Source organism: Kwoniella botswanensis, chromosome 1 (assembly GCF_036426115.1).
Source record: "Kwoniella botswanensis chromosome 1, complete sequence".
In the NCBI taxonomy this organism is placed as follows: Eukaryota; Fungi; Basidiomycota; class Tremellomycetes; order Tremellales; family Cryptococcaceae; genus Kwoniella; species Kwoniella botswanensis.
In genome coordinates, this window is record NC_088599.1 from 13,410,584 (window position 1) to 13,437,827 (window position 27,244).

The 27,244-nt window shown below is 46.0% G+C and overlaps 10 protein-coding genes across 10 annotated transcripts; all 10 read left to right on the plus strand.

Annotated features, from left to right (window-relative positions):
- Window positions 1-1,811: 1,811 nt before the first annotated feature.
- L199_005060 (uncharacterized protein) lies at window positions 1,812-8,234 on the plus strand (the record flags this gene model as incomplete). The annotated part of the gene is made up of 24 exons (XM_064890775.1): window positions 1,812-1,937; window positions 2,019-2,231; window positions 2,404-2,671; window positions 2,756-3,046; window positions 3,187-3,275; window positions 3,376-3,697; window positions 3,751-3,780; window positions 3,845-4,095; window positions 4,168-4,485; window positions 4,545-4,653; window positions 4,714-4,752; window positions 4,821-5,006; window positions 5,072-5,162; window positions 5,216-5,442; window positions 5,502-5,644; window positions 5,699-5,855; window positions 5,912-6,475; window positions 6,541-7,016; window positions 7,095-7,224; window positions 7,292-7,526; window positions 7,591-7,648; window positions 7,729-7,886; window positions 7,948-8,020; window positions 8,103-8,234. The coding sequence occupies 24 exons, from the start codon at window positions 1,812-1,814 to the stop codon at window positions 8,232-8,234; spliced, it is 4,686 nt and encodes a 1,561-aa protein (XP_064746847.1).
- A 726-nt stretch (window positions 8,235-8,960) lies between these two features.
- Window positions 8,961-11,629, plus strand: L199_005061 (uncharacterized protein; the record flags this gene model as incomplete). The annotated part of the gene is made up of 6 exons (XM_064890776.1): window positions 8,961-9,586; window positions 9,649-9,788; window positions 9,869-10,474; window positions 10,542-11,342; window positions 11,415-11,504; window positions 11,559-11,629. The coding sequence occupies 6 exons, from the start codon at window positions 8,961-8,963 to the stop codon at window positions 11,627-11,629; spliced, it is 2,334 nt and encodes a 777-aa protein (XP_064746848.1).
- A 344-nt stretch (window positions 11,630-11,973) lies between these two features.
- L199_005062 (uncharacterized protein) lies at window positions 11,974-14,107 on the plus strand (the record flags this gene model as incomplete). Its single annotated transcript, XM_064890777.1, has 8 exons — window positions 11,974-12,758; window positions 12,810-12,861; window positions 12,920-13,348; window positions 13,443-13,529; window positions 13,581-13,606; window positions 13,662-13,757; window positions 13,819-13,999; window positions 14,087-14,107. The coding sequence occupies 8 exons, from the start codon at window positions 11,974-11,976 to the stop codon at window positions 14,105-14,107; spliced, it is 1,677 nt and encodes a 558-aa protein (XP_064746849.1).
- Window positions 14,108-14,553: 446 nt separating this feature from the next.
- L199_005063 (uncharacterized protein) lies at window positions 14,554-15,346 on the plus strand (the record flags this gene model as incomplete). Its single annotated transcript, XM_064890778.1, has 2 exons — window positions 14,554-14,918; window positions 15,085-15,346. The coding sequence occupies 2 exons, from the start codon at window positions 14,554-14,556 to the stop codon at window positions 15,344-15,346; spliced, it is 627 nt and encodes a 208-aa protein (XP_064746850.1).
- A 1,144-nt stretch (window positions 15,347-16,490) lies between these two features.
- On the plus strand, window positions 16,491-17,033 carry L199_005064 (uncharacterized protein; the record flags this gene model as incomplete). Its single annotated transcript, XM_064890779.1, has 1 exon — window positions 16,491-17,033. The coding sequence occupies one exon, from the start codon at window positions 16,491-16,493 to the stop codon at window positions 17,031-17,033; it is 543 nt and encodes a 180-aa protein (XP_064746851.1).
- Window positions 17,034-17,735: 702 nt separating this feature from the next.
- On the plus strand, window positions 17,736-18,551 carry L199_005065 (uncharacterized protein; the record flags this gene model as incomplete). The annotated part of the gene is made up of 1 exon (XM_064890780.1): window positions 17,736-18,551. One exon carries the CDS (start codon window positions 17,736-17,738, stop codon window positions 18,549-18,551), a length of 816 nt encoding a protein of 271 aa, XP_064746852.1.
- Window positions 18,552-19,976: 1,425 nt separating this feature from the next.
- L199_005066 (uncharacterized protein) lies at window positions 19,977-20,958 on the plus strand (the record flags this gene model as incomplete). Its single annotated transcript, XM_064890781.1, has 2 exons — window positions 19,977-20,684; window positions 20,752-20,958. 2 exons carry the CDS (start codon window positions 19,977-19,979, stop codon window positions 20,956-20,958), a joined length of 915 nt encoding a protein of 304 aa, XP_064746853.1.
- Window positions 20,959-21,565: 607 nt separating this feature from the next.
- Window positions 21,566-22,494, plus strand: L199_005067 (uncharacterized protein; the record flags this gene model as incomplete). Its single annotated transcript, XM_064890782.1, has 2 exons — window positions 21,566-22,221; window positions 22,374-22,494. 2 exons carry the CDS (start codon window positions 21,566-21,568, stop codon window positions 22,492-22,494), a joined length of 777 nt encoding a protein of 258 aa, XP_064746854.1.
- A 1,641-nt stretch (window positions 22,495-24,135) lies between these two features.
- On the plus strand, window positions 24,136-24,600 carry L199_005068 (uncharacterized protein; the record flags this gene model as incomplete). The annotated part of the gene is made up of 1 exon (XM_064890783.1): window positions 24,136-24,600. The coding sequence occupies one exon, from the start codon at window positions 24,136-24,138 to the stop codon at window positions 24,598-24,600; it is 465 nt and encodes a 154-aa protein (XP_064746855.1).
- A 510-nt stretch (window positions 24,601-25,110) lies between these two features.
- Window positions 25,111-26,912, plus strand: L199_005069 (uncharacterized protein; the record flags this gene model as incomplete). Its single annotated transcript, XM_064890784.1, has 3 exons — window positions 25,111-25,203; window positions 25,266-25,706; window positions 25,839-26,912. The coding sequence occupies 3 exons, from the start codon at window positions 25,111-25,113 to the stop codon at window positions 26,910-26,912; spliced, it is 1,608 nt and encodes a 535-aa protein (XP_064746856.1).
- Window positions 26,913-27,244: the final 332 nt, after the last annotated feature.

Consider the following 27,244-nt stretch of genomic DNA (forward strand, 5'->3'; position numbering starts at 1 on the left):
GCGACAGTTCTAGATGATGATAAAATCCTCATTACTTATCTGATAGTCATGCTGGAGAGCAATTGACTGTTCACTACAGTACACACTGTGAAATCATGACATACACGTTCTTGTTGATGCATACGGTATTGTACCTGCAAGGTAAGCTCGGGGTCATGGTCCGTTCGCTCGGTTCTCGCCAAGATCAAGTAACAACTAGACTAGGTTACACTGCCCCGAAGCCCTGAAAATCGAGTTTGTCGCTGGATGCTGTGTTCACCCGATCTGTGCGCCGAACTCACTGTATGAAACGTAAGTACTTTATGTACAGTCAGGCATTATCAGCTTAGATGGCCACGCATGGCAGAGGGACTGAGTTTTAATGTTCTATTGGTGTAAAATGGGTGAGTATGAGTTGTGTTTGTAAAACGCTCGGGGCAGAAATCAGAGACCATTTGTCGTTCATGGATTATACGCTATGTCTCACCAACCAATGTTGTCCTCATCAGCAACTGAAGTCTTGATAAACTATGCATTCCTCGGCTTGAGTTGAGGTCCATACAGGAGAAATGAGAGAATACCTCAGTAGAGTATCATATAACCTCCCCGGAACCCATATCTTGTTTTGCGTCACGTGTGATCAGCTGGCTCTGATTATGGACTATCCTTTATTGTACATCAGATATCAATCAACTATCGTCGAGTGAGACTTTAATCATGTCGACGAGGATCATGATGATCCGAGGACACATGCATGAACGGGATAAATGCTGTAAAATGAACGATGAAAAATGGATACCCTTGACCCATGCATTGATTGCCATTCGATCGGTAGTAAATTGCCGGATGTATCGTGGGTGGTTGGTGGAGGGTGAGATGGGTTGGTTGAGCGATGGTGAGCGACGGAATTGATGGCGTCGACACGGGTAAGAACAGAGGGAGCAAAGTAAAAAAAAAAACAGAAATTTAGCGGCGTAACCCACAGTAGCAGTGGTCAAGGGTCCACCCAGTCACAGTCACAGTCACAGTCACACTCCATAGCCAACTCAATCCAATAGCATCACCCTCACCATTGCTGTACTCGAGATACATATAGAGATACACCACTTTCATTTACATTGGACATAGCTTGGACAGTAAGCGATTACCGAACACCGTACCGGACTAAGGCAGAAACATACACATACATCGAGTTAAGCTAGCCTAGTGGGGCTGTCGCAGTCAAGAGGGAATTGATACTCGCTCGTCAAGGAGCTTCAACGAGAGAAAGAGGGAATCCTCTGCTTAATAGGTCAGGGGAGAATATACATAGGTGAGTAGGATTGTTCATACTCGTCAAATCCGATAGCGACGAGGAGGGTTTCGGTGATGCTGCCTATGAGGACATTGAGATGGCGGAGGTATCTTGCTATTATCTATTCCACGAAGACATCTCCTGGCCTGGCTGTTAGTAGGTATGGATACCTCAGCTCAGGCGAAGATGAAGATGCAGGAGAAATCGAACATTGGGAGAGTAAACGCGTTAATTCGCGTACATGTAGAAGTAAGAGGATATATGGGATTTCTTGGATTGGGTTTTCCTACTGCTAAAATGTCCTTCCTCCCTGCCCCTCGTCTCTATGCTCATCGCATGCCTTGGTCCGATGCATAATCTGCTAAGAGGACGAAGTCCAAAACTATGCATATTCATCCACAGCATATCATTTGTTTCTTAAGGGCATGCCGAAAGAGCCATCTTCCTGGTATCAAGAGACAATCGCTGATCGCGCTCTGTTTTCTATTGATTTAGACATTTCCACAATCAGTCGATCACCTCTCTCTCTTCCTCCACAATGAACTCCTCACCAGCACCTCCCTCGCACCCCCTCGAACCATCTACTTCCTTAAACCCTCCTACCGCTCACCAGCACCTCCCTTCTTCGATGCTAGTCCCCAGTGAATCAGTCGAGAATGGCAATGTGAGTGAAACCGTTGATCTTACCTAGCTGTAATGCCCACTCAAACCTATCGGAAAGCTAATCGTCTACAATCTACTATAGGCCTCCAACAAACCACCTTCGTCCGGACCTAAAATCACTCTGAACCTACCTTCTAATCCTGCTTCCGTATCTGTATCAAGAAGTTCGACACCTTCTGACGAACTTACTCCCGAGCCGCAAGAACCACCTCGAGCAGAACAAGAGGTCGAAGGACAAGACGCGGACGGTAGTAGCGATGTAGATATGGATGGCAGTCATCAGAATGGTCAACAGGTGGGTTTCTTTTTCCGGCATATCATTGTCTCTCTGAAAGCTTCAACCACTGCTTGTTTCATTTTTCCTTTTGCACCCGGCTCCGGCTTAATTTTCATGACACCTTAATCTCCTTCCTCAACGACAGACTCGATGTGAACAAGGAGCTGATCTTGATCTCTGAACCACCCAGGCACTGCAAAACCCCTCTGAAGGTGAAGAAGAAGTTCCTTCTTCCGACGAGGAACCAGAGGCAGACGTAGAGCAAGATGAAGGGTACGAAGATGAAGATGCAGATATGGAAGAAGATGACGATGTCGAAGAAGAAGAGGAGGATGATGAGGATGAAGATGAAGATTACGATGATCCCTCTTTCGGATCTAAGAAAAAGAGTAGTAGTAAAAAAGCGAAAGTGAAAAGTGAGAGGAGGGAGAGTGCGGGTCCACCAAAGAAGAAGAAACGTGAGTCAAGCGATATCTCGATTGTTTTCAATGTAAGTCGAATGGGATCATAGTACTAAAACACTACCTTTTGCCTCGCTTTAGCTTCTGCATCATTCCCCATGCGTAAAGAGAAATCCATCTCATCCGACGAAGATTACGGTACCAAATCGCACAAGAAAAAATTCTTCTCCAAGTCTGGTGCATCCACCGCAAACGGCGGGGGTAGGACGACGACAGGTACACCGGATACTCCTTATTCCGAGGCTGACGGAGCGTGGAGACGAGGAGCAGCCAAGAAGGTGGTCACGTACAATGAAGCTGATGTAGATTACGGATTGGAGGAGAGTGAAGACGAACAAGGGGAATATTACGGTGCTGCGGGAGTTGAAGAGGGTGAGTGAGAAGTGTTCTTAGCAGAGAACCAAACGATGTATACATATACATCTTGTCGGAGGGTTTTCAACGGATTTTGCGTGATCATTCTGTATTCCAGGGAGGCATCTAGCTGATCATTGAAATTGCGCATGTCGCAGAAGAAGCGGATGAGATTGATCAAGTGCTATATCATTACCGTGATGAAGCTCGAAAAGAGGATCCCAAAGATATTCCTCAGGAGAATTTGGTAAGTAACCAAAATTTGCTTTTGTTACAACTCTTCTGACCGTTTCATAGAGCGTTCAAGCTGACCGTTCAAGCTGACTTTTCATCTCGATGCCGTTTAGCGATTCCACATAAAATGGAAGAATTACTCGCATATCCACAATACCGATGAGACCTACGCTTTCTTGAAGACTTACAAAGGCTTTAAGAAAGTTGAAAATTACATAAACAAGATATGGACTTTGGATCAACAGTATCATCATCCTTCACCTGAACAAACTTGGAAACCTACTTCCGAGGAGTTGGAGCAATATGAGATTGATAAAGAACGTATAAGGGAATTGCAAGAGAGTTATAAGACGATCGAAAGGGTTTTGGATGAGAAGGAAGAATGGTCTTACGAGAAGCAGGAAACACTGACAAAATTTTTCTGTAAATGGTCTAGTGAGTGTCTTATGTTCAATCGTGTTGAGAAACGTCGCTGACATTGTTTGTAGACCTTCAATACGCGGATTGCACGTGGGAATGTAAGCGATCGGTCCTTTTGATTACTATGTTGAAAAGATATACTAACGTCTTCACCATGACCAGCCTACGAAGAAATGAAAGAGTGTCCAGGTGCATTAGAGTCCATCGAAGATTTCCACAAACGAGCAGCGAGAAATACCGTACCTGCTCAATCGATCAATTACGGCATCAACAACCGACCTGCATACCAGAAGATACCTGAAGACCCAGATTACCTCAAATGTGGTGGTTCGTTGAAACCTTTCCAGTTGACTGGTTTGAATTGGCTAGCCTATCTATGGACCAAAGGGGAGAATGGGATCCTAGCGGATGAAGCGAGTTTACCCCCTGTGTATCCTTGAATATCGAAAGTCGGAGCAATCGCTGATATATGACACTCGAAATAGATGGGTCTAGGTAAAACGGTCCAATCCGTATCATTTCTTTCCTACCTATTCCACACTCAGAGGCAATACGGTCCCTTCCTAGTGGTCGTACCACTCTCGACCATATCGGCATGGCAAATGCAATTCCGAGTTTGGGCACCCGATCTCAACGTTATCTGTTATATGGGTTCAGCGAGATCAAGAGAGGTTATCAGACAGTTCGAATTTGGACCGCTCAAGAACCTAAAATTTAACGTACTATTGACCACGTATGAATTCATTCTCAAAGATAGACAGGATTTGCAGCAAATCAAATGGCAAAGTCTGGCTGTTGATGAGGTAAGTAACCATCTTCTGGTCTTATAAGGATACGAGCTGATATATGGTGTTGTCATTAGGCACACAGACTGAAAAATCATGAGTCTCAGCTGTACGAGGCTTTGAAGAGCTTCTGGACTGCTTCTAGGTTATTGATCACTGGTACACCTCTACAAAATAACGTGAAAGGTGGGCTACGTTTGTCTTCATCGCCAAGACACAGCTGACATCTTCACACGGATCTCGCAGAACTGTTGGCCTTGATGCATTTCCTGATGCCTGAGAAATGTGAGTCTGAGACTACAGTTCCTCTTACACCGCTTAATACTGGCTGATCTGTTCCCAATCCGGAATAGTCCAACTGGCCAATGATTTCGATCTTAATGATGCCGACCAAGAATCCAAGATCCAAGATCTTCACGAGAAATTGGGTACACTCATGTTGCGTAGATTGAAAAAGGATGTTATCAAGGAATTACCGTCCAAATCAGAGAAGATCCTCAGAGTGGAAATGTCTGCTATGCAAACTCATTATTACAAGAGTGAGTTTTGCCATACAACACTATCACCCTCGGTACTTGCTGATTTCGGAATTGATGTTTTTCAGATATCTTGACAAAGAATTTTGCTGTGCTAAGTAAAGGTGGTACGCAGCAAGTCAGTCTGATGAATGTCGCTATGGAATTGAAGAAAGCTTCGTGCGTTGGTATAACCTGATAAATGAAAGTGCAGGATGCTGATATTGTCCTAGTAATCATCCATATCTGTTCGATGGAGCTGAAGATCGAAACAAACCACTTAACGAGGTCCTCAAAGGTCTCGTCATGAACTCTGGTAAAATGGTACTTCTCGATAAATTGCTTGCCAGATTGAAAGCGGATGGACACCGAGTTCTGATCTTCTCTCAGATGGTGAGATTGTTGGATATCATGTCGGATTATATGAGTGCCCGAGGGTATATATTCCAAAGACTTGATGGTGAGCTGATCGTTATTGGAAATGTCATACAATGAGCTGACAACGGAGACAATCTAAAGGTACCGTACCATCTGATGTGAGAAAGAAGTCGATCGAAGCCTTCAACGCTCCTGGTTCTCCTGATTTCGCTTTCTTACTATCGACCCGTGCGGGTGGATTGGGTATCAACCTTGAGACTGCTGATACAGTCATCATCTTCGATGTATGTGTCTATACCGTTTGCAGAGCGAAGTCAAGCTAATCTCATCCTGTTCAGTCCGATTACAACCCTCAGAATGACTTGCAAGCTATGGCTCGAGCACATCGAATAGGTCAACAAAGACATGTCAGCATCTATCGATTTGTGTCAAAGGGTACGATCGAAGAAGATATCCTCGAAAGGGCGAAGAGAAAGATGATCCTGGAGTATGCCAGTGAGTGTATTCATCGGTGTTTATGAATGTATAGGCCATGCTTATGATATCCATAGTCATCAATCAGATGGATACCACTGGTGCACACATCAATGGCAATGGTGCACCCAAGGAGAAGAACGGTGATTTCTCCAAAGAAGAGCTCTCGGCCATTCTCAAATTCGGTGCTCAGAACATGTACAAGACCGATGATAATGCTCAAAAGCAGAAACTTGAAGAAATGGATTTAGATGATATCTTGACTAAGGCCGATGCGTTTGATACTGAGTCTGCTGCTCAACCTGGAGGAACATCTTTGGGTGGAGAAGGCTTCTTATCTCAATTTGCGGCTATTCAAGATGTCAAAGCGGATGCGGATGATTTATCATGGGATGATATCATCCCTGTGGATGAACGTACGAAAGCTGAAGAGGAGGAGAAAGCGGCTCAGATTGCCGAAGCTCAAGCTTCGACTTCGCGCAAGAGAGCGGCTGCTAGACCGCCTGGAACGTATGAAGGGATGGACTTTGATGATGCTGAAGGTGGAAGTAGTAAACCTGGGTCACCTAGCTCGAAGAAACCTAAAGCTGCTACTGCTCAACCTAGAAAGACCACAGCTCAACGTGCTTTGGAATTGAAGGGTGAGTTTGAGTTAATCCTTCACATAAACTCAAGAATGAGGTGGCTGACTGTATGGCTTGTGCAGAACGAGACTTGCGAGTCCTCATTCGAGGTATACAGAAATGGGGAGATATCCGACTCCGTTACGACCCAATTGTTAAAGAAGCCAAACTCGAAGCTAAGAACCGAGTGGTGATCATCCAGACATGTGAAGATATAATAACTCAAGCTGAAGAAGCTGTCACATCCCATAAAGCCCATTTAAGGGATTTACAGGAAAGAGGTGAACCCATTAGCTCATCCCTGAGACAAAAAGCTATATTATTCACATATAAGAGTGTCACCGCCATCAACGCCGAAACTGTCGTAGCGAGATATTACGAATTGAAAGCTTTAGTAGAACATTTCAAGAGAATAGAAGATACTTCCAGATACCAGATCCCCTATGATAGTTTGAAACCCACAATGAACTGGACGGTGGAATGGAGTATTCAGGATGACGCGCATTTGTTGGTGGGTATTTGGAGACATGGGTTTGGATCTTGGGAAGCCATCTCTCAGGTGAGTGGATCATCACTTCATACATTATCAGATAGAATAGAAAATGGGGGAGCTGAGTGTGTCTATCTGACATCATAGGATCCCGAACTTGGTCTGAAAGATAAGATTTTCCTTGAAGATCCCAAATCTGCCAAGGCCACTGATCCAAATGCACCTAAACCTGGTATACCTGGACCTATCCATCTGGTTAGAAGGGGTGATTACCTCTGTAAGTGACCAATCATCTGCATGTAACATTTCAAATTAGGTATTGATGGTTATTTCTATGGTTTCAGGTGGACTTATCAGAGAATACGAAGAAAATCGAAGGATGTTAGTGGAACAACAAGCTGTCATTGCCAATATGCCCACGAAAGAAGGTTTCGGATTCGAACATCCTCCTTTACCTCCTATCGCTCCTGGTAAAGCCAGTCCTGCGATCAGTGCCACGACGTCCAAAGCTGAACAACAGGCCAAAGGTAAAAGAAGGAAAACTCCTGAATATACGGATTCGGATGATGAATCTAGCTAGTGAGTTATCTTTTTCTCTTCCATTGAGTGCTTGGGATGCATACTGATATCATGCTTGATGTAGCGAGTCGATGGATGAGGATGCGGTTAAAGAATTGCTTAGACCAGCGAAGAAGCATCTTGTGAGTGAACAACCGCAGACAAACGAACTTCATGTAAAGAGGCTGACGCATCAGTGTTTTGTTGATCTTCCGTAATACAGAAAAAGCTCAAATCCGGAACTGAAAATCTTAGTCGAGAAGACAAGATTGCCGCTCTGAAAGAATGTCTGGCAGGTATAGGTCTGCGCATAGATGAGATCGTAGCGGAGAAACAATCGAGTGGTGAAGATCCGAACAAATGGAGAAAACATTGTTGGGTGTGAGTTAATTTGATCAACGATCAAAGGCTAGATCGTGACGCTGATTGTTCGGTTTGGTAGTTTCGCATCTTTCTTTTGGCCTAGACAAGGCGTTAACTATTCTAAGTTGATGGAAATTCACGGAAAGATGGTGGTAAGTTTGCTCTTTTCTTCAGACATTTGTACATACTCTCATGATGAGATGCTGATAAATTTCTTACTTGTTACTTCTCTAGGGCACGATACCTGCTGAAATTCCCAAGAAATCGAAAGCCAAACCTAGGAAGAAAGCCGAACCCTCAGGAGAAAGGCCAAAGAAGAAAGTTAAGACTGAAGTCAAGACTGAAACAGCGGGAGAAGATATATAGACCAGCGACAGGCGTAGTTCAATATGATAACATACCAGTTGAGCTAGAAGATACATTTTTCATCTGTTTATCCTTACTACATCTCATAAAACGAACATCTCTTTCTCCCAACAATACGAATTAACCGTAGGTAATAGTTTTAAATCACAAAATAGCATTTCCGCATTTGTATGAGGATATGTATAACCATGTTCAAGTCCATTTGTCTTTTAATTCACTCTCAACCGTTGCTAGCCAACTCCACGAGGGATTATGATCATCTCCGTGCCAAATACCCGTGTAGAGGTCAGCCCGGATCTAAATGACCAGTCGATCTGAAACATTCCGCCAGATGTCTTCGACTGCCACATAAGCTCTCTTCATAGTTTAGGAGGAGTACTGCACGGGTGTGAATAGACAAGGATGAACACGACCTGCTGTATATATATATGAGATAGAGAGGATATGAAGAGATGTTCCCTTCTTCACCACTAGGTCCCCCAACTTCCTCCTCACGTCATTCTTCTTTCATAAAGCCGACACGTCTGGACGTGATCGAAGTGTATTTTACTTGTACTTACTTACTTATTATACAGTTGTGTTATCACCTTGGAGCCGGTCTCCTTTTACTTCTATAATATATATTTCGAGCAGAAACAAGGGAAAAAAATCGACCAACAAAACACCGCACCGTATAAATCTTATACCCCTTCCCCCTCAACATCCTAAAAAACTCCACCCTCCAAAATGGTCTTGATAGACTTGCAGAAAGTCTTATCTACCCTGGGACTAGTATCCTCCATCGCAAAGCCTATCCCTCTCGTTGGCGGTCTAGCTGGAGGTCTACTAGATTCAACCGGAAGTGTCGTCAGCGGTGTTCAATCGGGAGGTGCACTAAATGGATTATTAGGTGGCGGTGCGAATGGTTTAATTGCTGCTGTCAACTTCGATGACGCCAACTCCACTTCCGACAATTACACCGCTACCTCGTCAACCGATGACACTTCATCTACAGGGGACGGTACAGTATCAGTCCAAGATGCATGTTCCTTCACACCTTATTCACCACCTTCTCCAGTCATCCTAGAGCCTTTCGCACCATACGATGCCAACAAAGCTTTGATCTATAGGTATAGACAACAACAGAGTGTGAATTTAGGATCATGGTTCGTCCAAGAACAATGGATGAACCCTTCCTTGTTTACATGTGCCAGTGGTAACAAACAGGCTGAGTTTGATATTGCCAATGGATGGGGGAGTGTAGATAATGCTAGACAAGTATTGGAAAAACATTGGGATGAGTGGATTACAGAAGATGATTTCAAGTATTTAGCTGGGATTGGTATAAATACAGTTAGATTACCTATTGGATAGTAAGTTCACATCCAAATTGGACGTGAGAAGTGAAAGATACTGATTGAATTCGATGATGCAGTTGGTCACTAGGTCCTGTTTATTGTCAAGGAACGGCTTTCGAATCTGTTTCAGCTGCTTATATCAATTCGTGGCCTAGGGTGGTAAGAGCGATTAATTGGGCTGAGAAATATGGTCTAGGTGTATTAGTCGATCTTCATGGTGAGGATATAAACATCAATACAGATCACAGTGATTCGAGGTATATACTTACCATTTATCCTCGTTGTGCTTGACTGTAGGTGCACCTGGAAGTCAGAACGGCCAAGCTCACTCGGGTGTCTCAGACGGTCGACAAAACCTATTCAACATCCCTACCAACGTTCAACTCACAATTAACATCCTCACCTACCTTACCCAACAACTGGTAAAAGTAAACAACGTCGTTGGTATACAAATCCTTAACGAACCAAGTAACGTCGATGGACTTCCAGCTTTCTACACTCAAGTATTGAGCGTGTTGAGACAAGTCTCACCAGAAGCTTCTGTATTTCCCTTCTATCTCAACGACGCATTTGATATGTCCCGATTTGCCGACTACATATCGACCCGAAAGGATTTCGTCGTTTTGGATCATCACTCGTACTTCGTCTTTGGCGATCAAAACTCCCAAGCTACCCCTGCCAATCAACTTACTGCGTCCCTCCAACCTGGACAGGGAGGTTTGTCGCAGCAGATTATAGGTGCTTCCAATGAGGGTAGAAGAAATATCGTTATTGATGAATTCTCTTGTGCGTTATCGGGTCAAGCACTTTCCAATTCCCAAGATCAACAGGCCGATAGGAGATCGTTCTGTACGGGTCAGATGGAGAGTTATACCAATGCCACTGCGGGATACAGCTTCTGGAGTAAGTAAACAATATCATTCTTCTCCTGTATAGTACTCTATGTTCAGCTGACGCTGCCATGACACAGGCTACAAAACCGAGAATTGTGCCTCTGACGTGAATTGGTGTTTCACCTCGGCTGTCGGCAACACCCTTCCATCAACTTTTTTCTCTTACCCTAAATCTACTATTCAAGCTATTCAAGGTGGTGTAGCCTCCTCCGCACCTCAAGATCCTACTACCGACACTTCATTCTTATCGTTCGGTACTTCCTCCCCTTCGAGCGATAATGATTATTCGCCACCGACAACCGATGACTGGTTGGCCGCTATGGGAGCTAGTGATCCGGAGTATGATCAAGTCACCGAAGCTTTAGCAACAACCGAGTTCGATTCCATCCCTGACTCTGATCCCTCCGCTGCTGCTTCATCTGATGATACCGGTGAAGCCACTTCTTCTACTTACGATGATTCAGCTATGGCAACTACCACTCTTTGGCCAGCCTCTTCTACTCCTACCCCAGCGACGATGGATGCCGGTGATCTTGCACAAGCTGCTTTCGCCTTGGGCTCAAGCTCAGAATCAGGCATGGCCACAATCCCCTCCTCAAGACAACAACTCTCTTCCACCCAAAAGCGGTCATTGGGTCTTACTTCTTTGCCCCAACGAGCCTTCCTCTTATCCTCTCAATTACAACGACATAGATTCGTAACTCGTTCCGCCCGATCTCACTCTAGAAAACATTCCAAAACCATCAAATCGAAATCTAAGACCAGAAGAGATGAGAGCGCCGTAGTGTACACACCAGAACAGGCTGCTATAGCTAAAGGGTACTCGGATGGCTGGAAGGCTGCTAAGACTTTTGCTGCCTTTGATAATTCCAGATTAGGTGAGTATATCGCATCTCATTATGCGATTGACAGAGTATAAGGTTGATATACTGATGCAATAATCGTGATAGGTTTCACTGGTCAATTCATCTCTGATGCTTTGAATGCGATGGACAACAAAATCGTCAGTGGTGATGAAGGGTTCTACAAGACCTGGTTCAGTGAGTTTGTCGTAAGGTGTTTGGGCGATAAATGCTGATTTGACGTGATTGCAGTGAAAGGTCTGGCGGATGGTGAAGTGCAAGTGATCAAGTTACTCGCTATGGAAGCTCAAGGACCGCAGTAAGGACGGTGGTTAAGCAGATAAAGTGTTTTAGTCAACCATAAATCGTATGCATCCAAAATACCGAGATAACATTCGCGTTTCGATGATCTCGGTCTGATCGGCCTGTCTCAGGGCTGAGTAGGGTTGTTTCAGGTGTTTTATGCTGTGCTACTGCTAAGTTGCTGCTGCTGCTGCTGCTGCTGCTGCTGCTGAGTGCACGGTCCATCTCTCAAGTCGAGTTGCTTCTTCATGGCATATCCTTTCTCTCGCACCAAAGCCAGTGCAAGCATCCCGAACAACATGTTGCATCCCATATGCACATTCGCACAACACTCGCCATCATCACCAACGATGGCTCACTCGTCATGCCCAATTTTCTCCCTCGCAATACCCGAAGCCGCATACTCAATCGTTCCCAGCGCAGCTCTGTACCCGCCAAGATCCTCTTGGTAGTATTCCTCGTAGTCGTTTACCTGTCATTACCAACTGGGACCTACACGCCGCCTTCTTCCCCTTCCGACCCACAAATACACAACACTCTGTCTGATGCGACACTTCAAGAACTAGTAGAGATATACGATCAAGTTAGATTAGATACGCTGCAGCAGAAAGGTTTCGATTCCGCAGCTGCTGCTGAAAAGCTACGAGCACCCATACATCTTCCTGATGGAAGTACGAATTTTGATCCGGACCTGAACACATACGTGGGAAGACTACGTCGATTCGTTGATGATTACTTCATGAATACACCTGACCCTATACATACCGGAGCAAGGAATGCACTCAAAGACCTGCTTAGACGTGCACCCCCTCAAAGTAGACCCGATCACTTCCCATCTACCGTCTGGTCGACCCATCCCAGCGGAACGGAAGGATTAGAAGAAGGATTTGAATTATGGAAGAGACTGTTACCTCTCCCTCTATCGAAAAGACTTCTGAAGCAGATAGACTATGGGGAGGAGTTGGAGTGGCTAAGGCCTGCCAAAGAAAGTGAAGAGTGGGAAGTGATAGTTCCCGATGATGATGGGCTGGATCGATTGATGTCAGAATGGACGGCTGAGCAAGTAGTCCGAGGGGTAAGTAGGGAAGGGAAATGGCAGAGGTTGTGGGGTAGTTTTGAGAAAGGTGTTTTGAGAGCTGATTTCTTCAGGTGGGTTGACCTCCAAAACTCATTATTGAAATGTTCGCTGATAGTCTGTAGATATATGTCGATGTTCGTTAAAGGAGGTATATACTCTGATTCTGATACCATGGTGAGTAATTTTCAAATTCACCTTATGAGCTGATATTGTACCCTCACGTCCGACATAGCCCATATCGCATCCCTATCTATGGGGTATAGTTGCTCCCTCAATCCTCAGCCCGGATCTAGAGTCCTTGTCAAAACGAATCAAAGAAGCTTGCTCATTGACGTCCATTGGTCCTGCCAAACGAGGACTCGTCTCTTCCAATCCCCACGAAAGCCTACATACCCCGCCTAACAGTACAGTTGATGATGTTCTCACATCGTACATACCACCATATTACACTCGTTTCCGACGAACACCAATTTCTCGAGTACAGAGTATCCCAACCACTATACTGAATCCGGAGATATCGATCGTAGTAGCCATCGAATGGGATAGTATGATAGGAAGGACACCAGGCATGTGGAGACAGTGGACGTGGTGGAGGTTCAAGAGAAGCTGGCCCGACTGTTGCTTCCCGAGAGGCTTGGAAATGGTGCAGAATCTGTTGGTGGTGGGTGCATACATTTAATGTACACAATCCGTCTCACCCCGATTTCGTTGCCAGAGGTAAGCTCACAACTGATCTGTTGACTCTGCTTATATAGTCGAAACCATTTCATCCAATCATGCTGGACACTCTTGCGACTATCGCTGAGGTGGTGGATAGTGGTCAGGCAAAGGAGCTTGGGCCGGTACGTTTAGTCCTGTCAAGTGATGATCCAATGCTTATAATTAATTCATAGCTCGAGCTCACAGGTCCTGGTCCATTGTGAGCAAAAACTTGACCGACTGGCAGCTCCAAAATTTACCTGTTGAATATATAGTACCGATGCTGTCCTTCGTTATCTTCTCGTACAATACGGTGTAACCCCTTCGGATCTCAGAGCATTACGTGGTCCAGTCAGAGTCGGCGATGTACTGTAAGTTCGACATATCTGGCCAGTAGACTGCTGTACAGCTTTTGTACTTACCTGTCTGTAGGATCCTGCAGGAAGAAGCATGGCATGCCCCTGATAAGGCTATACGTCAGTTATTATGTCACGTTCGATCTCTGGGGTATGACTTGCTGGAAAAGGGACAAGATCCTTGGTTATTTGGATCAGGATGGAAAAGTTGGCAGAGTGGTGGAAAAAAAGTATCATATCATGGATTGACGGGTATTGTGAGTGTTGCAGTCCCACAAAAAGTACCTCTCTGTTCCTTAGGTGGCTCATGCTGATCGACGAGTTTTCTTCTCCTGCTTCTATAGTGGAAAGGCAAGGGGCGATGAATCTGTATAGAGTTACACCTGTGTATGTTTACATCGTCTGAGAGCTTCCTATATACCGACGTCTGGTGAAGGTTATGCATGCTCCGTCGCCGCTTTAGGTAGAAGAACCACAACAATGAACGGCTAATCCGTGAGAGATCTCATGAACGATGTGGCACAACATGTAGTAGCAGCCAACTTTTTTCATGTTAGTAGTGACTGCTACTGAGAAAACTTCTTTCAATCCTCCTTTGACATCTCCCTAAGGTGTACAAGGGAAGATACCCAGGGGCTATACGTCAGACTAATCTTGTCGATTCCCCTTTATGCTATGTAGGCTATGTTCAACTCTCCAGTGAATGGTAAAAGGACCCGTTACAATTTCTCACTTTCTCACTCTCTGAATATCATTGCTGTCCTACCGATTATATCTCATTATCAGTGACCCAATATACGGACAATCATTAATGAGCTTTTACGGATACGGATCGCAACCTCCATTCCACGGTGCAAGTACCTCCGATGGTTTCTATACTGAAAGGCACGTCCCAGGAGGTGGTAGAACTCACTATACTCGTAGTTCCTCCGCTCCAGGATACATACCAAGAGGTGCGTCTCGTGCTCGTCCTCGTCCAGCAACGAGCAACTTGCGATACAATCGTCGAGGTCAGGTGGATCCCAATGGACATACTATAAAGGAATGGCAGTCAAGATTCGGAGAATGGTTCGATGAGAATTACGATGCTAGTGATCGGCTGACGAGGGATAGGATAAATATGGATTTCGTGGATCATATCACCTCTGGAAGAGCTGCTGAAATGAACGGATATGAGTCTCCTTACTCATCCCGACCAGCACGATCTTCTCCAAATGATCATGGTAGCTATCGTTATTCGACTGACCCACATTTTCCTTCGCATGAATCACCCAAGTCACGACGATCATATCCCGCATATGAAGATGATGATGATGATTATATGATCTTATGCATCTAAAAGTAAAGGTAATAGGCGATCGACTTGGTCAGACTCTTACCGCCGACCATCCCACAGGTCTCTGATCAGATCACACAGATCCCATGGATCTCGGTGGGGATGTTTTATTTCATCTGTATTCCAAGCTGTTGGGGACCTATTTACATCACCATCTCATGGTACAACTAGCTTATTGGACAAGGGGCCTGGAAGCACTAGGGCTATATACAAGAAGAGGGGACGTTCGACTGGTCGAGGAGCATTCATCAGGAGCAGAAGAAGGTAATCGTCTCGGGTTGCCACGATGAGTGAGCACGAAGGATTATTTTACATATCTCCTGGACCTGGTGATGTATCAAATGGTGACACTGCTGTAGTCACATAGGACTGGGGGTAATCAACTGTGTTCAGTGTATCATGTTCCACATCGTATGTACCGTTGATAATACACCACAAGGCTGGGCTGTCCTATCCTTTCCACATAATATACATAGTAATAAGAATGTGTACGAAAGGCGTGGCACCTGCATCTGCATGAAAGGTCAGGTGTTGTTGATGAAAAGACCAGATGGGATGTCCCTTGCGGTGCATCTCACCACCATCGAGAGCAGAAGGTAGCGGGCAGACGCTGGCTGAAGGTCCAAGGCGATTCTCTCAGAATCAGGAGAAAGATAAACCCCCAAGCAGTGACAAACACCAATGTCCCATGACTCATGGTCCTACGAGAAAGAAGATATTCGTTCTTATAACTTCGGAAATCACGCCATCTCGGATCTCAATTGACCATAGATACTCACTTCCCAGAAGAACTGAGGAGGTCGGTAAGGAAGCCTTCGGAGTGCGAGGAAATCTGCCCGATGGTCATACTGCTCATTGTGCACCCCGGTGATCCCCAATCAAGTACGTGTTCCATGAGATAACTTTGGGAAGAGGTATATTATCTAAGGTCAGATTGAGAATAACTTCGGCAATCCCGTTCAACTCTCTGTTTGCTTTTGTACGAGCGATCTATGACGTATTAAAGCACGCAAAGGAGCCGAAATTATATGCGACATCTCCATCTGCAGAGCAAGTTGGCCTCTTATCATTGAGCCCTGTTCGATGCTCCTGTTACGAAGATCCCAGTCTTAGCCATCGCTTGTCTGACGTTCTTCTGATGGATCACACAACTATTAAAGCGCCCTGGGACATCAAAGACATCCCCGGATCTTGCCAAAGCTGTATCACTTACACCCCACCGCCAGTCCGATTTATCGTCATCTTCTCATCTTGGCGACGAAGTGACCGAACAGAAACAGATGATCAGCCTACAACTAGAGGTTCCAACCCTTTTGATCTGACTCGCCCATCCGATTTTTCAAGACATGCAAATCATCCGGAGAAGTACAGATCTTACTAATGGAAGTAACGCTCGAGACCAAAGTACCAACATGGCACTTGTCCGACGACGAAATACCCCTGCAGAGGATCATCGAATCCATACCGATACTTCTGGATCCCTAATCCTTTCTTCCACTACAAACATGACTCGAGATAGCCACAGACAGCGACGCCGTCGCAATCATTGGGAGGCTGAAGGATCGATTGGCAGATATCACGGGCCCCCACATAGAACTACAGAGGCTACCATCGTCCATCCAGACAGGCTAGAAATCCTTATGAGGGTCGAAACATACCATTTCCTACATGGACCCGGACGTATGCCCAACAACAGGCCGTCGCAGGCTTTCCACCAGGATTTCTTGACGACCCTTCAGATCAATTTGACGGTCCCTGCGAGGATCTATCAAAGTACGATCCTACGTCTGAAGACGATTATTACTACGATTCAGACGACGGATGGGAGTACTATCGGGAAGATTACCTGTTTCCCGTACGCGTACCCACCGTCAGGAGAACTTTCAGTATCATGTCGGGATGCTGCTGTGCTGGGTCCTGCCCGAGATGTGGTCGGTTCCATTAGACAAGAATAATGAAAAATACCTCATGCTCTAATGCGGACGGTTTCTTCACTCCTTGGATTGATCGCGGTCAGATGGGGAGACTGCTCACGTAATTCTATGGATGCATAACCTCAATGACCATTCTTTGTCATCATCATGGTGGCATCAGCAGTTTTTGTGTCGAAAATTGAGAGATCAGCATAAGTCCCATGTATCACTACTGAAGGCTGAATGTCGGAATGCGGAGCCAATTTCTGGTAAGCCTAAGTAATCAACAATGACCAGAGCTCCAGTCGAGCTGTGGTATAACGCCTTGATACTAGACGGCATCCGAGGAGGCTGCCACACTCATCAGATCAACGCGAACGAGTAGCAGAGTGCATGATATGTAGTACAGTACAGTAAGACCGTGCGTTCGTGAGCTGGTTTGTCTCGAAAAGAAGAAAGTCGGCGTTTCCGCATGCTGCGATGCCTCTTTACGATGACGTAGAGCTTGGACGGATCTCCTTTAAGGCAAGAACATTTCGCACTTGACAGACCGTGTCGAACAGTCCCTCCTTTGAAGCGCCAGGGGCGTGGTTCGGATCTTCTTATCATGCAGTGTCACTGTCTGTCTTGATAGTGGCTCACCTCCTGAGGAGTATACATTATGAATATCCACCAAGTAATCTTTGTCCCTGTATAAATTTTGTTCCCATTAGTCCTATATCTCTAACAACGCCATTCAGCATCATGTCTTCCAGTGGCTATAGCCACTCACCTTTTGCCAACGGCGCCCGACCTTCCCACAATCATAGCTCCTCTGATGCAAGACCGGCTAGGTCGACCAGATACGACCTTGACACAATATTCCGGAATTTCACCCGATTCTTCACTGATAGATATGGACATGGCTGTGATCAGGAGGGCCGGACTCTGCAAGAACGACTGACGGAACTGCAATACTCCATCCAGGCTGGTCGGATCGATCCAGGAATCCTCGAAGAAGGAAGTAGACCCGACTTTTACAGTGGATCTCGAGGGGCTTCATCTGGAACAGATAACACTCCTGCTTCCCTACGTGCGCAACATAGGAGACATACCTTTGAGGGGTTCCTTGATACCGAGGGTCCTGACGAGCGACACCAAGCCCCTTCTCCTACCTATCATGAGTACTCCGATGATGAAATTTACTCTGATGACGATTATGAGGACTTTGATGATGATGACTATGATCACGTTAGTGGAGAGGAGCCGAGACCTCAAATCATCCGACGCCATGTGATCAACCCCTCCGGAGGGCCGGTCAGAAGTGCAACTTGGTCTTTCAGCATCGGTCCCGAAAGCTCAGCAAGACAAGGTTTGGATGGTTCAATACATATCACTTCTTCCATGACTTCGAACGGGCAGTCTTCCTCAGGTCACTCACATCAGCACCATTTCAGCCTGCCACCTGGACTTACAGGTGGCTACGGCGAGTCACGACCCTATTTGGGAAGAGGTTACAGGCTTACGGGCAAAAACCCCAGATATCATGGTGGTGGATCCGGACGTTATCCTCCTTATTGATACACTGAAGGGCTGAACATGATCTCATCTCCATAAGCAGTCTTCAGTTTGTGAAATAGATGTAAATATGGTGTCTGTGGTTGATTCCCTGTGCCTAATCCTCGTATCGAAACTTTGATTCTCATATTAAAGTTACCCCAGGCTTCCAGGGGTTTTCCAATGATGATGATGACAGTGGGAAGATACAGGGGTAAACAGGTAGATGTGGGGCTTACTCCAAAGCTATGTGACTTCTCGTAGCACTGCTGGACAGTATGCCAAATCGCAAAGTCCCCATATATCTTCCTGTCTGAGTCAGAACTTGGTACGAGACTAGAAAGGCAATTCTCATCATCCACACTGTGCCCCCATATGGAGTCACGAGTGTCCAGGGATCGAGCATATCTCAGATCGAGGAGTCGGACATACTCTGGTTGAGATGCGCCCAGAGAAATCGAATTGGGATCTGGCTCGTCGGTGTTCACGCTTAGCGATGACTAGGCGAAGTCCTGGTAACGCCATGCCCCATTATCGAGCAACAGAAAAGAGAGCCGAGACATTGCGGCTCTGTAGTTACTCCACCATGCCAGCACGATCATCGCTCTTTGGTCTCACCGTGACGAACCTCCGCTTCTTCTATTTCAACCCCTGCAGGGCGAGAATTTGATTGCGCTATCACAGCTAATGCTTGACTGCTTCAATGCCAAAGAAGATCAGAGGAGAGGCATGTTCCGGTAAAAGAATTTAGCCTTTCACTACTAGGGGTTCTTGATTTTTCATGAGACATAAATACAGATCAGGATGACCAAATCCTTGTGCTCGTAGATCGCCATGAATCACACTCTGCGAGCTCCAAGCTATGCCTCTGGATAGACATTATAGATACCGTGCAGAGAGCCATCCCGGTCCACGTACGGACAGCGGACCCAGTAGCGGGGCGTCATACTCAAGCTACCCAAGCTCACAACCGATCAATGCCGATCTACTATGCCATGAATTCGGCATGTTCTTTCAGAGTCGCTACGGAAGGGGATCTCATTTACGACGCTGTGCAAGTACTCTTTGTATCAAGACTTTGAAAGACTACGCGACTTGCCAAGGAATGAGTGTGCCATAAAGACATCGAGCGACTGTATCAAGAATCGCTTTGCCCTATCATGACAAGCAATGACGTAACTCGCACACAAAGGAAAGGTATTACAAGGGGGTCAAATGATACATTTTCCACGCTGTCATGCATAGAGCATCAAAAAAGGATCGGGTTTGCCGAAAGACGCAAGGAGAGAAGCATCGCGAGTCCAGTCTGTTATCCTTTGAGCCTAGCAATAACGGATTGAAGAACGGCTCTCGGTTCGCAGACATCAGGATATGTATAATAAAGGGCTTTCAGCTTGCTTAGAGTGACTGACTACTGTATCATTATAACGGAAGTTATCGGCCGAGAACATGGGATACCACGACGATGGCACCGAATCATACTACGGGGACGAGCCAGATGGCGAGGATCCCCGAGGAAACAGGACAAGTGACTTCGACAGTGACTTTCGAGCGTATCATGGAACTTCGAGGGCCTCCCATTCTAACAGAAATAGGACGCGAAAGGTCTCTAGACGAGGCCCTCCCGATTCATCCACCGCGAGAACCTTCACCAGGGGCACCCCTGATCGACGAGCTACTGATCCAACCCCAGGAAGAAAGGCTACTGTGGAGGATCCCTTAGAGCACCTGAAAGAATCAAAATGGGCAGCGATAGCAAATCGACATATCGATCTACCGCCTCCTGATCAGCACCAGTCGTCATTGTCTGCCAGATCAAGTTTCAAGACTAGAGGAGATGGCTCACGTGTCGCTACAATCGGAGTTCATCGCGAAGCAGATGCCAAGTTGGTGATCGAGCTAGACGAGGAAACCTTCACCGTGGGTCTGGATGGTCGTTCGAGATGCTTCACGGTGCCATGCACTACGTTGGTATATCAGATGAACACAAGGGTAACGTACGATACAAGTAGTCGATCCGCAGAAGAGGAGGACCAATGGTTGGCAAATCTGAATGTTTTCCAAGTATTAGACAAAATGTATCCCCGAATACCGCAAATAATCAAAGAAAAAATGTCTGAAGACGCTATTGAACAAGCGCTTGGATGGCGAGATGAGGTCGCCGAGTCTTTTTCAGGGCAATTTGGAGGGTTTCATGACCAGAATACCGGTTACCCACCATCAGGTCATCCCAGCACCGCTCGATCCTACCCTGCTCAAAACGATTCTGGTCGCTACCCTGAGTACTGCCCCCCACCAAGCAGCGGCTTCCCTCCTTGGGCTGAAATCGGGTGTCAACGGGCCAGAACAATGGGAAGTTGTTTCTTATGTCCCAGTTGTCGTCCACCAGGCTGCCCGGGCTGCTGGTGAATTTGTCCGTATTTTGTGGTAGAAACCGGGTGTGATACTCGATGGTACGACTCCCATGCACTTTGTATTGCTGACGTAGTATGAACACCCAATCTCAATAGGTCAAGTGCAACGCGTGTATATACTTGTTATTCGTTGCTTCGTGAAGGCCGTAAACTATGATTTCTAGTGTGCAAGTGTCACTTGGCTAGGCGTCAGGGAAAATGATTGCAGTCTTCAGCAGAGCTATGGGGAATCTTAACTATGACGCGAACAGCGTGAATGAATTATACCAGGATCCCAAGGATTTTCATCGCTGCTAAGCCAAAGAATTTGAGCATGAAGTAGGTACCCACTTTGAAGATCCAATAGACTGAGGATGCATATCGCATCGAATGTAAGACTAAAAAGGAGACTCCTCTCGATGGCACCCGAAGGTTCCAGATCGGAAATCCTTTGAGATGCACTCCTCTGTCAGTTTTGGTGTGAAGTAGAAGCTTTTCCTTACTTCTGTTTTTTCTCCAGGGCGATGTAGACCTCCACCAGCTACATACATATCGGGTTTTTGATCTTGCGAGTCACATTTCATTACATTATCTTTCACACAGCTTCAGAACACTCAACGCGCCTTTCCACCGCCGAGATGTATTATGGAGAGTCACTTTTACCCTTATGGGAAATCATCGCGGAAGCCGAGAGGACGCCGACGGACTGATTGCGATGTGGATGAGACCGCAGGTGAAAGTAACACCCAAACCGACTCAGAAGAGACAGAACGGTTCGATGAATATGGTTACCCCTCTGCCACAGGATATACTATCGATGAAATGCTACAGAGATTCCGGCAATGGGCTAGTAAGAATGGCATGGACCTGAATGAGCTGCCCGACGCTCGGCTGTACGAGATGATGACCAATCATCTGCACAGTAAACGAGCCACTCCTACAAGTCAAGGGGATGATGAATGGGAACTCCCTCCTTCCGATGATAGCCACCCTGCAGCTTCGCACGACGAAGAGGAGAAACGACAGGCTGCAGAATTGAATTCGTACATAGGACTTCCTCCTCCATATGAGCGACAATCAGCTCTGTCTCGAAGATCTACTACAGAGCGTCATCCGACCCGGGGCGTGACAACCCGTGTAGGTGTTCGAAAAAATTGGGACTATGAGCTTGAAATAGAGTTTCCTGAAGAGACTATCTGGGCCAACTCGCCTACAGGAGGGTCCACAGATATTCGCATTCCGCCAACCATTATCGTCTACGAAATAAGCAGGGAAAGACTTTCGGCGGAAAGCCCCAAAGAGTGGCTCGCGTCCTTGACAATCCCACAAGTCATCGACAAGATGTTTCCCCACATCCCCATGGAGAAAAGATCGCAAGGTTGAAAACGGCTATGTCAATGGCCCAAGATTGGTGCGGGCAGCAAAGGCGGGAGTACTTCGACTTTCGTCGCAGTCGTGGCCACCCATCACGAAGAAGTAGTAAGGCTACCTTTCCTCCTCCTCCCAGGTCCGCAGCACCACGGGCTCCGCCTTTCTGCCACAACCGCGGAGAGCCTGACTGCTGGGGATGCTGATATATTGGAAATGTTGCGGACGCTCACTCACGTTAGTTTTCGGTCGGTCAAGCAGCTGGGTACATGTTGCCACTAGTGGGGAGCCGTCGGCTGGTGTCATACTGTATATACGATTATGCATGGCATACATTGTGCATTTCTACATTCCTTTTGAAGGCGGTTAGTCACTATTCGAAGTCACTTTGAGTGATATCATGATGATACGTTTCTATCACTTGGCCATTACCCACAGCTAAATCATTGTACACTTCTCAAGTATACGAGGCTAGAGGGTGCAATGTTATTAGTGTCCAACCACGATTGAGTCACGTCAGTGACGATGTCTTCCATTTCGTGAACCTATCTTCCTGGCACACTCCCTTCTCTCCAAGAACTGCCACTTTACTTTGTATGAGAGCTATGAAGACAGATGAACGGAGGACTGGTTGTTGAGACTGAATAGTTCCACCGATGGTCATAGGTCGCCTTAGAATGCATCTCATGTGAACTGTCTGGATAACAATCATAGTTGTCGCAATATAAGCATCATAACGGCGTCAACTTCGCCCACTGGAAAGAGGATGATACAAACATTGAAGGGAGGCAATATGAAGGGTATCCGATAAGTGCTGGCAGTCGGGCAGACAGATCCCACACTGTCTGTCCCAAGACTTCCACCACAAGGTTATTCACCCCTGACGTCTCTGCACAATTCATCTTGGATCAGTACAAATATTCATCAAACACATACACGGGTATATATCGGTACATAACCCATGGAAGAGCGTATTGTCAGGTCCCTCAAGAATGGATTGATGGAAGTCTTCCGGATTTTCTAGAGTCTTTGAACATGCCACTCCTAATTGGCTGCATATATCGAGACGAAAAGCTGTCTAGCTCTGCCATTCGGTCGATAATGCCTCAAGTTCAGGCATCAGCGACAGCATGGTACAATGAGAGTAGGCTGACGTTGGAGGAAAAGGAGCAGACCCATATTAGTGATTCGAAACATAGTACATCGGTTGACGCCCTCAATCGAGGTTCTTGGGGTGTGATCGACCAGAGAGGCTCAAAAGGTTTTGACGATACAGTACCCTACGAATGATGTGACAGACTAGAATCCCAAGGACCACCACGGTCTGCTCTCGGGATGGTTGGTAGTCAGTAATCAGGGTCTATCGTATGGTTCTCGCTGATCCGGCCACTTCATTTGTCTTCTTGGTGATCTGCAGCCCGTGATGACTGCTGCCGCGTCTTGGAGCCAATAACATTGCCTGAGAAGTAGAGAAGTAATAGGGTACTCAAAGAACTGTCATTACATCAAGAATATGTATAAATCCTGGGTGTAGCTCCTTTTTACGTCGTCCCTTGTTCGAAGATGGATGGGCTCAGTTTATATTCCCCAATTTGGATGGAGCTATTCTCTTTGACACCTGGGCATGTAAAAGAAGGACCCTCCCTGCAATTCACTCCAATAAGTATACTGCATATCCATATACGAACAGTCCCTAAGAACCGACCTGTTGACAGCCGAACACAAATCTCCGCATGTTTTCCTGGCAGATGAATGGCTCAGGAGGGTCGAACGACTATACAAATCATCGCACTCACGATCCTCGCATACAATATATCCCACAAAAGACCTATCATGCCGCAACGAATATGACCACTCCTGCCCCTACCACCACTACCTGCATGATAAATGCTAGCGGAGGAATTACAGAGTTTACAGAAGAGAACACCGCTTACATCAGGCAGGGGCTTCAGAAATCTACTCCAATGCTCATTCGATTCAGACCTTCGGAACTCCCTCAGAATGCGGAAATTACTCTACCTTTACCTGATAGGAATGCTATGTACTATATCACTCCCGACAAGACAAACGAGACCGTCCAAGATTTTATAGAATACCTCAACCTCCCGATGATCATAGATACCCTGTATGGCGATAACATCATCCCCGAAACCACCCGATGTATGCTATTTGGGCAAGGCGAGAGGGAAGCCAGCGCATGGTTCTACAATAATGCTTCTCGACATTCTTCTTATACTGTCATAACACCTAGTTCTCGCTTGAAATCCTCAGGTTCAGGTAAATCTCGACGCAGCAGGAGAATTCGTTGGTGAGGATTTGTATCCTCAGTTCTCCTTGAACTCAGTTTCCAGTTGACTAGGGGTCGCAATGTGTAAGTATGATCGATATGTAAAAACTGCATTTTGCATTTACATTTTGGGTGTTCCTCATCTCAATAAGTCATGATGCTCAATCTTCGCCAAGTGCCACATTCCGATCATTTTTGCTCTTTTGTATCTCCCCCCTTTGTCAATAATTTTCAAAGCATCGATCTGAGGGGATGATAATGAAAGGTGGTCTTGGTGCGAACTGACAGGTCAGAGTCTTTGTACTGTGTACCACCATATCATGCCAAGCTTTGATAAAACAGATAGAAAATCTGTCACTGCATCCGTTTCTTCCCGGTTATTTTGGATCGTAGTGAACATCACGTCTAACGATCGATGACCAGATCGCAAATTCAAAAACGAAATCAGTAAATCTAAGATACAATACCAATAAAAACCACCACAAAAAATCAGGATCTGCTTTTATCCAGATTTACTTAGCTTTTCTTTCCCAACATGGCTTTGACAAATAAGAAAGAGACTTATACGCCTTTAGTTCACAAAATTGTCAATTACCTATCAGGTATGTCGGACTGGCTAAACGATGATGTGAGTTGACATTTCATAGGCTGCGTATATGTTGCTGATCATCGCAACCCGATTGACCATAGAAACTCTCCAGATGCCATCTACTGAAATACATAAGCGACCACATCGACAGACCGCCCTCCGTATTAGCAAAAGCATCTTTGATCTTCGGATTCTCCGTCATCCTCCTTAACCCTTCTGATTCGTCCAGTAGCCTCACAAACGCTTTTGGACTCATACCAGCCTCTTACAAGACATTACAGTTTCTCCAGTACACCGAAAGCTCTTCGAACACTCCTGGATTGAAGAAGAAAGAGAATCTCGTGCGAGGAGAGAAGTCGAAGAAATGGCTGGACTACTGGGTGATCTACAGTACGACTTGTATCGTCGAGAAAGCGGTAGGAGAAGATACAGTATTGAGTTTGATTCCATTGTGGTACGCGTTGAAGGCTGGATGGATCGTTTGGTTTTTGGTTGGTTTGCTGGATGATGATGTGGGAAACGAGGCGAGACCGGAGCCTGTGGTAAGCTTTTTATTCCAAGGTTCCTCCTAATCAAACTGGACTTTGGGCTCGTCCTCATTCGCAGGATTGATGGCTTGGCCTACCGTGGTTTTGGGACAAAGTTAATGCTGATGCCAATACTATTGTACATAGCGACTAAGACCAAGATCAATCATAGCTACCAAAGACTCCCCTTCCGCTTCCTCTAGCACTTCTTCCGATGATACGTCTGTTTCTGGTGGATCACCTTATCCACCTTCCACAGGTGTACCAGATACACCGACCGAGACCGAGACTGGCTCCGAAGAATCGAATATCTCCCCAGATCCAGAGTCGGCATCTTCAGAGTCGCCCACAGCCATATCACCCGGACAGGCAAGGGAATTAAGAGCGGAGTTGGCAGAGCTCGATTCTCCTCCTTTATCTAGAACGCCAGACTTGCCGAAACGGGCTGATAGAGCAGTCACTCCTGTCACTGGTATCTCTTCGAACCCAAGTAGATCTGACACCTCAGATGATACCGGGCTCTCTCCTCAATCAAAGCGGGGGGAGCAGTCAGATTCGGAAGATAGTTCTTCCGGCTCGGATGAGGCGAGTGGTTCAGATGATTCGGACAATTCCGATGACGTGGTCTTACCTGCTGGTACGCCCTTGGACGAGCTTGCTTTGGCTGGTAAGAAGACTCTCGAGCTTGACACGTCTGATGAGGAGTATCAAGACGGGAGACACAAATATCGCAGGAGAAGCGAGAAAATTATCGACGTAGAGGAGAAGGAAGAAGGCAAAGTGGCACCCGGATCATCGCAAGGTGACAAGCATGATAAAATATCCTGGGGTGAAGACCTCAATCAATGTAAAACCAATGTTAAATTGGCTAAAACAACTCCTGCTAACACGGTAGATATCGAAAAGACCAGTGACTTGACAAAAGACACCGATTCCAACGAGACAAAGCTTGCGATTACCGATATTCCTTCCGCTGCTCATAAAGCGGCTTCTGACGTGAAGAGGTCCAATGAAAACCCCAACTTGGATGGAGAGGTAGTAAAGTTAAGTATGGAAGAGCTACTTACCATGAGTGAGGGCGACAAACCTCATGATGAGTACACGTATCTGGTTGATGGAGGTGAGAAGGACAAGAAGGAAGTGATGAGGGGTACACCACCACTTGTAGTCAACCGAAAAGCTGTCATAGGGAAAAGTGGCACAGTCGGGAAGGAGGATTAGGATGTTTGTCATGAATTACGGCGAAATACGACATGTCTTACCATGATAGAGTACTTTACAGTACATATCGTTCTGGAAGGTCTAGTGATCCTAATGTGTACACTGTAGACGATACACAAAGTGTATATTCGGCGCGAATGTGTATCGATATATCTATGAAAACTCGTTACTGTATGGCGTCAAGATTGTGTCTGTGCTGCATCAAAACTGATGTGCATATTTGCAGATCCTGTCTTGAATGTCTTTTTAAATAGGTGAAACCGATACCATCAATAGTAACTATAACTAACATCCTTTGTCGAGGGTCTTACGATGCGGCTACATCCTTTCAT